General features: G+C 44.3%; 1 protein-coding gene across 2 annotated transcripts in view; it reads left to right on the top strand.

Annotated features, from left to right (window-relative positions):
- Positions 1-176: 176 nt before the first annotated feature.
- Positions 177-11383, top strand: part of Ankrd10 (ankyrin repeat domain 10) — a 32452-nt gene continuing 21245 nt past the window's right edge. The window contains exons 1-3 of one of the 2 annotated variants that reach the window (XM_076872646.2): positions 177-489; positions 3527-3679; positions 7447-7538. In XM_076872646.2, the coding sequence (XP_076728761.1) occupies positions 280-489; positions 3527-3679; positions 7447-7538 (455 nt within the window). In that variant the 5' untranslated portion in view covers positions 177-279. Of the gene's footprint in view, positions 490-740; positions 1082-3526; positions 3680-7446; positions 7539-11383 lie in introns of those variants that run through there. The other variant, XM_076872647.2, reaches the window with a different exon arrangement.

Raw genomic sequence — 11383 nt, 5'->3', positions numbered from 1 at the left:
CGGCGCCGCCAAGCCGCTCTCGGGAACTCGGCAGCCGCCCGCGGTCGCGCGGAGGCCCCGCCCCCAGGCGCAGGCCCCGCCCCGCCCCGCCCCGTAGTCCCAGGTGTCAGCCCCAGTCCCCGACGCGGCGGGCCCCGCCCCGCCGCAGGCCCCGCCTGCCTTCAGTTCGCGCTCAGCTCCGCAGCCGGTAGGACGAGGCTGCGGCGCTGCTCTTAATCCTTTGTGCTTCGGCCGAAGCGTCCTCTCGCTCGCCAGCCCCGCGCTCTCTAGCGACGGACCATGGCGGCGGCGGGAGCAGGCGCGGGCGTGGAGGCGGGCTTCTCCAGCGAAGAGCTGCTGTCACTTCGCTTCCCGCTGCACCGCGCCTGCCGCGACGGGGACCTGGCCGCGCTCTGCTCGCTGCTGCAGCAGACGACGCGCGCTCATTTGGCCGCCGAGGACTCCTTCTACGGCTGGACGCCCGTGCACTGGGCCGCGCACTTCGGCAAGGTGGGCACGGGCGCTTTAAGGCGCCATTTTCCGCTGCTTTCCCGTGGGGGCTCGGAGAGGGCGGGGGCGCGGGGCGTGCTGGGAGCGCGGGGCGGAAGCAGGGTCGGCAGGCCTGCGCCCCTAGGGACTAAGGGCGCATGTGCGGCGGCGCGCGGGGTGGCAGCCTGGGGGCCGCGGGGCGTGCCGGGAGCGCCGGGCGGAAGCGGGGTGGGCACCTCGAGGGCCCAGGGCGCATGTGCGGCGGCTGATCCGGCTGGCCCGGTTTCAAACCCCCCAGCTCCCGAAGCGGGCCGGGCCCTGGCAGATGCGATGGTGGGGTCCGCCGCGCAGTCTCTTCGGCGGGGGAGCTTCGTCGGGGGACGGCTTTTGGAGGGAATGACCGGACTGCGCTGCGGTTGGGGGGAGGCCGCGCGTGCGTGCTTAGCGGAGCCGTGCGGCGCGTTCCGGAGGGCCGGTCGCTGGGGACAGTCGGCGGCGGCTGTCCGGAGAGTCTGCTGAGCGTCGCCTCTCTGGAGAGACAGTGGCCCTTAAAAATTTAGAGGGAGCGGCTCAATCCCTCGCTGTGCAGTAGAGACGAGTCTCAGCCTGAGTCGTGAGCGTCTCCGGGTGCCCTCGGAGGGGGAGGGTCCGGACTGGGGGGCGGTGCCCGGCTCTGGGGGGGGTGGGGTGGGCGCGGTGCGGGGTCTGAGAGGTGAAGGAGCACGTGCGGAGGTGGGGGCCACAGGTGTTCCAGCTGGAGGAGGTGGAGGGCGGCTGGAGGAGGTGGGGGGCACCCTGCAGGAGAGGCACGGGTGCCTGGGCTAGAAGATGTGGGGAGGCCGGTGCCCGGGCTGAGGCAGGCGTCTGAAGGAGACCTGAGACCTAGCAGTTCTTGGCGCCCCCCATTTCATCTCCTGGGGTGGTGTCTGATCTCAGACTGGAGCTGGGGAGAGCCACCCAGCCTTGTTGGGCACTCCCCAGTTAACAACCCTCTCTCCAGAGGGCTCTTGCTAGGGCTTATTTTTATACCAAGCTTTAGGAAACTTTGGATGTTTTTCCTGCCTGTTTTAGGGAGTAGGTCTTGCAGGCAAGAACCATCTTTTTCTTTTTTAAATACTTTTCTGATGATTCCATCCTACCCACTCTGGGATGGCACATGACTACGACAGTCTGTGGAGTCTGGAATGCTTACACTTTTGCTTCATGCAAATGGTCACTTGGAGTACTTATTTACCAACCCAAGGCGGTCCCAGTTATATTTGAGGACGAAAAATAGTCCTAATCCCTTAAAATATTAAATTTTATGCTATATGTATTTTACCACAATTTTTTAAAACGACCGAAATTATTGTTAAAAGGTCTTTTATCTGTGCAGAGGAAGTGGTATGTTTGCTTTGGAGACTATCGTTGTACCAGAGACCCATACTTTATGGGTTTTAGGTAAGGTAGGGATCTTGGAAAATCTAGTCTGGTGCCCGGGTTCCCACCTGTGAGAAGAAGCTCCTAGGGCAGAAGTTAGGCCTAGACTCAAAGCTTCTCCACCCTTTATCAGTGGTTGCATTCTTTTTAACAGTTTCAGGCATATATCCTTAGATCATGCCCATGGCACACAAGTTACAGTGTGAGACTTATTTGTTCCCAGAGTACTAAACATTAAAAATATCTAATTATACCTTGCTTTTTATAAGATACCATATTTAGCAAAACTTTCCAGAATTTCAAACCCAGTTTTTAACAGGCTTAGGTCCAGTGAACTCTCAACTAATGTTAAAGATTAACCACTTCCATTTTATTGGGTTTGACACCTATTCATCTTATTGCTAGTTGATACTTTTCTTTTTTCACTTGGTAATAAAGGCAGTGTTCAATCTGCCTTCACACCCAGTTTTAAAACAGACCACATTTTAAATGTCTGTATTTCTGAGAGTTAAGCTCACAGTGTGTAACTTGGGTGTCAATGGAACATCTGTTCTCCTTGTGAGGTCTGTCCTCATTACTATAATTGTACTGGGGATTGAACCCAGGGGTGCTTTAGCACTGAGCTCCATCCCATCTTCTTCTTCTTTTTTTTTTTTTTTTTTTTTTTTTTTTTTTGGAGACGGGATCTAAGTTACTAAGACTGGTCTTGCAGTCTTCCTGCCTCCACCTCCCAAGTCATTGGGATCACAAGGAGTAGCAGAGTCCTGGTGGTCCTCTTTAAACAAGGGAATGGGTGCATCCAGGATAGCTTTTTTGTGGTCCGTGAGTAGAAAACAGATTTCTCCACAGTGTGGGAGAACATGTGATTCAGTTGAAAAAATGCTGGGTGCCTGGTGGACTCAGGATAAATTTGTTGAATGTAATATACTCTTTAGCCAGAGGCCAGCATAGTATTTAGGCTTAGCTACAAATCCTTGTCTTAACTTGCTGGTCTTCAGGTTAGCTGCCTATTGAGTATAGAGCTCAGCTGTGTTGCCTTTTTTGCATACTTTTCTTTGCATACACAGATTTTAAAGACTGAAAATAAAGCTGGGCAAGGTTGCACACCCCTGAAATCCCAGCTATCCTGAAGCTGAGGCAGGAGGATTGCAAGTTCAAGGCTAGCCTGGACAACTTAGAGTGTCTCAGGAAAAAAAAAATCCACAAGGGGGTTGGGGGTGTGCAGTGCAGTTGTGCATTCCCTGTGGAAATAGCTATGTATGTTTTTGTAACTTAGAGTCACTATGACTTATTATTCAAAATTGTATATGTACAGGTCTTAATAGAAGTTTTGGAGTAATGCATGCTGATCTTTTCTGATTTTGGATTTTTCTATTGTAGGAAAATCAAAATATTTTTGCATGTGTAATATTTTGCATTCTTTCCATCAGCTTTTTTTTAAAGGATGAGGAAAATGTCTTCTAAATACCTTTTTAAATTTGCATGGTGTTAGGAAGGAATTAATTTGTTCTCTTAAAAAAAAAAATGGGTAGCAAAAATGCCACTTGTCCCCAGTGTGGAAATTATGTTATTTGTGTGGTATTTTATGTTATACCGACATGTTTGCCTGTTTTTATATCCCTTCCTGCTGTGTGCGAAGTTGGAGTGCTTAATGCAGTTGGTGAGAGCTGGAGCCACACTGAATGTGTCCACTACACGCTATGCCCAGACTCCAGCTCACATCGCCGCTTTTGGAGGACATCCTCAGTGCCTAGTCTGGCTGATCCAAGCAGGGGCCAACATTAACAAACCGGTAAGAATGTAAGGGATTGACTCTGCTTTCCCAATTATAATTACTCCCAGGGTATTGTTTCAAAGTGAGGCCTTAATTAATGAGTTTGCAGTGTTTACCTGAGGGTAGACTGGAGTGTTCCTTCAGTTATTATGGATAATAGACCCTTTCCAGAAGTTTGCATACTGTTCATAGAGTGCTTTTGCCTGTTATGACTCACCAGATCATCTACTGCCATTAAGGGTGATTTGCCGGAGGTTATAACTGGTAATTGATGGCTCTGGCCTCCAGCTCAGGTTTCCTGGCTCCAGCTGCTTCAGCTTCACTTTAGTTACTAAAAACACGTCCATGCTAGCAAAAGGAGTGGCCTAGGTCAGCTTCAGACACACGTTTGGGATGATGACTTTTCGAAAAGTCACTGTCATTTACTGAGTGGGAAGAATAAGTGATTCCAGCCCTTTGTGTTTAAATGTGCACCAATAAAATAATCCTAAGAAATGTGCACAGACTGAAGTGTGCATGCGCCCACATTTTTACTGGTGTTTTCAGTATCTTTCCACCAAATAATTAAAATCCTATTATTTTAATTATAAAATAAATAAAATCTTTTTATTTCCTCCCTCTTGCTTTTCTTTGTCATTCCTAAGATACCTTCCTTGATCACGGCAGTTATGAAGTGGTTGTAGTTCCCTTCCTAAAGATGGTGCAGCTACCCACCTTAACTGTAGCAGTTGAGGATAGGTATTTCGGCCAGGTTGGAAACATGGATAAGTGGGAAAGGAGTACAGGGCATAATTGGGCAATTTGTTCTCTGTGAGAGACTTGTAGGAAAGACCCTATGGAGGAGAGGTCCTGGGTGGTAGGCTTGTTCTTACCACTGAGCTAGCCTTGGACAGGCATACCTGTATTCTTTCCAAACTACCTCCCTCTCCTCTGCACTTAAACGTGCCTTTATGTGTTTCTGCTGCTGCTCTACTCTTCTGCTTGTGAATTATCTCCCATGTACCCTCCCATGCTGGGCATCAGCACAGCTGCCCATTTGCCTCAGGACCTGCACCCTGGACTCCCTCTCTGCCCGTAGAAAGGGCACTATGGCCTGGGACAAGTCACTTAGAGAGGTCTAAGAAATTTGCCTAGTATTGGTTTTTGAATCTAAAAGTTCCCTTTTCAGCTAGTGTGTCACAGCAGCTCCCTGTAGTGAACTAATAAAGGGTATGGGCTGAGGGCATGCTCTTGTACATCATTCAGGTGCCTCCAGGCAGCACCTCTTCTGTGCTCTGCTTCCCAGCGCAAGACTACCTGATCCTCTCTCCTAGCAGCTTCCACTGTTGAAATACTTGCCTGATCAGAAGCCCCCAGGTCCTCATAGCCACCCAGAGTGCCCACGGGCATTGTTGGGCACCCTAGAATCTCCTAGAGGGCCACAGGTTTTTATCTTTCAAGGTGAAGAGCTGTGGTCTAAATCTCAGGCATGGTCTTGCTCTTAATCCATGGGGGCTGGACTTGGCCTCTCTTGTAATGGGCACTCTGCGGTCCTAAGGTCACAGTAGCCCTCTGGCAGCTCCCAGTGTACCACTGGCTTATCTTGTATAGTTTTTCTTTTTATCTGACATTTGTGTTTTAAGTTTTTGAACCTGGCATACCACTTCTGTTAACCTTTTGGCATGTAAGCTGCCAACAGTTTGACATTCGTTTTCTTCATGCTTTATACAGACTTCCTGGGTCATCCGTCAGGTGAGCTGAGAAATGGTAGAGAGCTGGTGTGCTGTCTGCAGGCCTGTGTTGGGCTTCCCCAAGAGGAAGTGAAGCTAGCTTTCATGTGCTGCATTTTTAGTGCTCATCTTGACTAACTTTGCTCAGTATTTGAAAGCCAGCTCTGATTTCTAATATCTAGATCAGAAGTCAAAGGTTTCCTTTGTTAAAATCAAGGTGTCCTGCTGCCCTTGGAATTCCTGGCACATCTCCCTCTTCTCACAGTTTGCCATGGTTCTAGACTCACATTGCAAACTTAGGTATTTTTGAGATGTGATTGGTCTGAACTAGAGACTCAGACATCCTTCACATGGCCTTTTGCTCTTGGTATCCTCTCTCTTGACTGCAGATGTCGTAAGCAGTGTCTGCTGTGCCCGCCAAGACTCTTCTTGTGTAACAAACCAGGGGCTGGATAGTTCTGCTTTTCAGTGTCTTCCTTAATGTCTGGTAATATTCTATCATCTTTTTGAAATAGTGTAGCAAACTCAGGTTTTTCATCTTGCTTGTAGTTTTCTTGTCAGTATTTTTACCCAGGGGGTTTTTTGGGGGGAGGGCGATACCAGGGTTTGAACTCGGGGGCAGTTGACCACTGAGCCACATCCCCCAACCCTATTTTGTACTTTATTTAGAGACAGGGTCTCATTGAGTTACTTAGCACCTTGCCGTTGCTGAGGCTGGCTTTGAATTCACATCCTCCTACTTGAGCCTTCCAAGCTGCGGGGATTACAGGCATGTGCCACTGCGCCTGGCCTTTATCTAGTTTTTATTTGCTTTATTATGTACCACTTCCCTTCCCCTCCTCTTTGGAAGAGTTCACTTTTTTGAATAGTCACATGGTTTGCTGGTTTTCTTTTTTCAAAAATAGAAATTTTTTGTTGTTGTTTGGAGTGTTAGATTTCTTTATATTCTGTTTACAGCCTTTTGGACCCTGATTGAAATACATGTACACACCCTTCCCTCCACTCTGCCCCTTGAGTCTCACGTTTTCTGTTTTCTGCAAAATAATGTGCCATGTTTGTTTCTACTTGGGTGGCCTACACCTCACTGTCCTCCCCATGAGTCATTGGCATTGAGAAGGAGCTCAGGTGGCCACTGGGTTTCTGGAGGAGCTGCTTTTCCCAATGCTGCACACCATGCCCAGTTGCTCACTGGCTCGCTCTCAGTGAGGCTGTAGGCAAGTATGGCAGCGGTAGCTCCAGTGACAGTGAAGTGGGTTTATCCAAGAACTCTGGGTGCTTCACCCTCAGGATTCCCTGAACAAAAAAAATTCTAAGTTTTTCTAACAAAAGTGATGACTGCTTGGGTCTTGATTACATTTACTGCCTACTTGTTACTTGCCTGGTAGCCTATGGACAGGTATGAAGGAGCCCATCCTTTCTGGTTGACTGTGTTAGGGTCCAGGGTGTTTTCTCTGAGTCTGCTTGCTTTTGCTCTGTTCCCCTTTGTGTCTTCTTTGCTAAGACAGAGGTCTCTTTAGACTGCAGAGCCTGCTGTGTCGACCCTTGGGGTGGTCTCCTTCTGTCTTTGCCTAAGCCTTTGACCTCAAACCATCTTTTCTAAATATGGTTCCAAATGAAGAAAAAATTCAGGGTAGATAGGTAGAGGAACATGGGTAGGCTGGACTGTAAGTTAGCTAATAATATGTGCTATTTCTTGGCCTTGGTATAATGTGGGTTTTTTTTTTTTTTTTTTAACTTGTCATAGGATAATTATTGGGGATTTATGTGTACACATTGGTGCCAAGATCCAGGATCAAAACATTTGTGAATCCCGATTGAGAGCATTCATGCTGTCCCTGCTAAAGAGACCCCAGGATTTTGGGATATTGACCTTTAGCTAAATGCTTTGAAGAACATGACCCCTTTTCTAGTCTTTGTCTTCTCTTCACCTAGATGTTCTTTGTATTATGCTTCAAATTAAGCGATGCTCAGCTCGTTTGTGTCACAGATGGATGAGAAGACCTCCGGCTTGTGCTAATTGTTCTGCTTTAAAATGTGGAAGGTGTTGGATCTGAGAGTGGGTGTTGTGTGTTTCAGGACTGTGAGGGGGAAACTCCCATTCACAAGGCAGCCCGCTCCGGGAGCCTCGAGTGCATCAGTGCCCTGGTGGCGAACGGAGCTCATACTGAGTAAGTGCCTTCAATTATCCTCCCAAGCTAGAGCAGTAGTCAAGGTGTTTATATTCAAACCACAGCATGTAGAGCAAGCAAAAGCCCTAAAATCTTTATTTTTAAAATTAGTCATACAGTTTTGTTTTTTAGATCAGTTGGTGTTAGCAAGATTGTAGTCTGAGTTAACCACTGATTAGCAGTAGGAGCTTAGTTCCATGATGGCTCCAAATTCTTGTCATGAGAGAATGTATTAGGGACAGAAGGAACAGTCAAGTGAGTGGATTTCAAAGTTGACATTGTTGACTTCGCCACTAACTAGATGTGTCTCTGTGGCAGGTCTTCGCTTTTCTTTGCCAGCACATGGATTGAGCTAGAATATCCTTGCAGGCCTCTTTGGCTTATGTGCTTTTGAAGACAATGGGCTTTTCTACATTTTGAATTCCTCCTCTTAGCAGATGTGAGGACCATCTGTGCTGAAGGCTGTGGACAGTCTCAATCATTAGCCTAGTGTAACTTAACTTATGACTCGTTGTAAAGTAGAACTTAAGTAATTAAAGACTTCAGACTTGCTTGCTGGGAGCCTTTGATACCGGTGGCATTGTTGTAGAATTCCTTGTTGTTGCCCCGTTTATATCAGCTAGCTCATTTATCATCTGAGAATAGTCTTTATATTAATTTAGAAATGTGATCTTGTTTGCAAATCATTAGCTAGCCATGGCATTATACGTTTATTTAGGTATTAAATTCGTTTGTCTTAACTTTCTCTTAAAGATTTATTTTATAAAATTTTTCTTCTACAGTTCACAGCATTAACAATGGATCCAGTTTTTCACCCTTAAATCTTGAGTGTAAGCTATAGAGTTGTAATGACCAGATAATTGATACCAGCTTTTTTGTTTTACCTCAAGTGTTATGAATGATTCATAGAAATAGAAACCACCTTATTCTAATTGGAATTGTGAATATTTAGACTTCAGGAGAAGTAAACCCCACAAAAGTTTAACCCTTTGGTTTCCATTGTTTTGACTCTGTATTCTAGTAGATTCTGAACAGAAACCCTGGGCAGCAAAGCCATACAAATTCACTTAAGGCATGTTTCTATGCTGGAGGCTGTCAGCAGTCTCAGTGACTTAGCTTCTGTTTCATTAAGCGTTGGCAAGATTTGCCATTAGTTTGGCTTGAATCCTTTACTTCATGTGGCAAATCAGTGTTGTAAATATGGCCTTTCCTTTAATAACTGCTACATTGCAGGGGATCCTTATAAGTTAATATCTAGTCATGACTTAAGATGATCAAAAAGTAATTGATAATGTTAATGTATATTATACAATTTTAAAACATTGTTGATTCTCAGTGACTTGTTTTAAAGTTATAGATGAAGTTTTATAGTTGTGCTTAGATTAAAAATTCAAATTTTTTTTAAAACAGAAGCTTTGATTATGAAATACAGAGTCATATAACATAATTAAGTTGCTTAGTTATTATTTATTGAAATAATGGATAATTAGGAATTGATTTTTTTTTTAATTAATGACTTATTTTTCCAAACAATACTCTAATCGGTCCTAAGCATTTTATTACAACAATGTTAATTTTATTCATTTTAATGGATGGACAGCTTACTCCTTCAAGCCAATCAGTATCTATCATTATGTCCTTTTTTTTCTTTCTTTCTTTCTTTTTTTTAAGTAGGTGTCTTTTTAAAAATGAGCATCTTTTATTTACAATTTTGTCCTTGGTTACAGGACCCTCAAGTGTCTCTTTTCCACCAGGTGTGGCTGAGCATGGCCTCGTGTGCCAGTCTTTCCCATCTCAGTATAAGAGCCACCCCCTCAAGACCCTGCACTGTGGTGACTTCCCTGGACTGGGCTTTCAGATTTTTTTAGAAGAAATATTTAGCCTGAGCTACTAGCCAAAAGTGATTCTTAAAATTTTTAGTCTTTGGCCTGGAAATAGAACACAAGTAATCATTATTTATTGCTATAAGTATATGTGGTTATTTAGTTTTAACATCTAAATAAAATGTCAGTTTTGCCAGTGAGCCAAATTAAAAATTGCTTCTTTTTCTGTTCTGCACATTTTTATAGTTCACCCCGTTTAGTCTAGTCATAGCAACATAGAACAGTTAAATCCTTAAACAATGGCGTTTAGGTCCACTTTATTTGTTCTCTGTGATACCACTCAGATGGTCAAGTGTAATCCTAGCAAATAATACCTTTTTTTTTTTTTTTTTTTTTTTAATTAAAGAACAGAGGCAAAGGATTAACTTTTTTTTCCCAGTTTAAAATGGGTAGATTGTTAATTCTTTCTTTTACATTTCATAATATTTAGGAGATAGTATACATTTTTCCTTCCATGAATAGATTAAAAGCTTCCTCATACCAGAATTTTTAAATGAATAATTTTGTTCAGTTTCTACCCCACTTTACTGTATCTGCTTCACTGAAGTGACCGAAATCTAAATGCTCTTTGGGTCACGGGTAGCTGCTGAGGGCAATGTGCCAAGTGTCTGGCTGGAGTGGTTTGTTAACTGACTTGTTAATGTAGGTTGCAACTCTAAGATAAGGCATTTCAGCTCCTGTGCATCGTGTTAAATTTTCTAGCACCACACGTGAGTATGTTAACAGACTTTTGTTTTCTTCTCTTAATTTAAAACTTGAGTTTTGGTGCCAAGTTATCTTTTCCATATGAGCTTCTTTTGGAGGCTTAAGCGATAGTCATTAATATTTACTGTTATTTACATCTAAAAATTGAAGCACACAGGGTCAAGTCTCAGTTCTGTCACCAGACTCCATGTTTGTATACTGTAAAAGGCCCAAATCTGGGTCTGAGAGTTAAATCGCGATCACCCTCAGTCTTTCTTGCTGGGGAGTGGGAGGTTCACTGCAGCAGTGTTGCCTCAGCTTCACACTTGGTCTAATTTTGCCAACTAATTTTTCTTTGGGATAAGACAGGTTAAGTCAGTGTGATTTTTGGAGAAAGACTTAAAGCTTTGCTTTCTGCTGATAAGAAGACCTTACACTAATGCTATAAATAGCAGGTTCACTTTCAGAATTTTGGCTACTCCTTTGTTTTCTTGAGAGGGAAAGGAGAATGTTTCCATGTCTTCTAGATATTAACATGGAGTGAAGGGGGTTTAGCTGGACGTGAAGGACACTAGAACTACTTGAGCCTCAGACGTATTTGCAGGTCTCTTTTAATCCCACGCTGTGTGGAGAAGGCTGGTGCCCAGCTGCAGGCTCACAGCCTTCCTAGAAGAGAATTTCCTTCGAGGCCATTTAGTCTGTAGCATCTAGATCAAGTGAGCTACATTTTGTCAACCTAATTACTTTGAACTTGGGAGGCACCTCACTGTGATCTCCAGGTAGCTGGAGAAAGCTCTAACCTGAGATAATAAGTAGAGTGATTCACTGTAGAGCATTCATTCTTGCCTAATTTAGAAAATAGGCACAGTTGTCTGAAATAACAGAAGCCTAAAATGAGATGCCAACAGATGGTTTTTTAATGCTACAGGGGGGAAAAAAATGCTGCTGAACTTTTAGAAATTCTTAATTAAAATGGAATTGGCTTACTATAGTTCAAAATCAGTGGCCATTAATGACCCACCTTTATTTGCTTACCTTGAAGCCCAGCCTAGAGGCAAAATTTTCACGAGGACAAATATGTCTGATGAGGGCACTTAATATTAGTGTTAGAAATTCACTTGCATCTTTTGTCCTTAGTAGAAATGAACTTAGTTTCACATTATTAGCCATCATTTTTTAAATCTCTATTTTTTAGTTCATTTGCTGCTTGTTTGTCCTTCAGGATAATAGTCTAGTTAAGACATTTGTTAGAATTATGACTGAGACAGTCTTCAGATG

This window comes from Callospermophilus lateralis, chromosome 12, assembly GCF_048772815.1.
Source record: "Callospermophilus lateralis isolate mCalLat2 chromosome 12, mCalLat2.hap1, whole genome shotgun sequence".
NCBI lineage: Eukaryota > Metazoa > Chordata > Mammalia > Rodentia > Sciuridae > Callospermophilus > Callospermophilus lateralis.
Note: the sequence above shows the minus strand (reverse complement) of the source record. Positions and strands in the feature narration are given on the sequence as shown.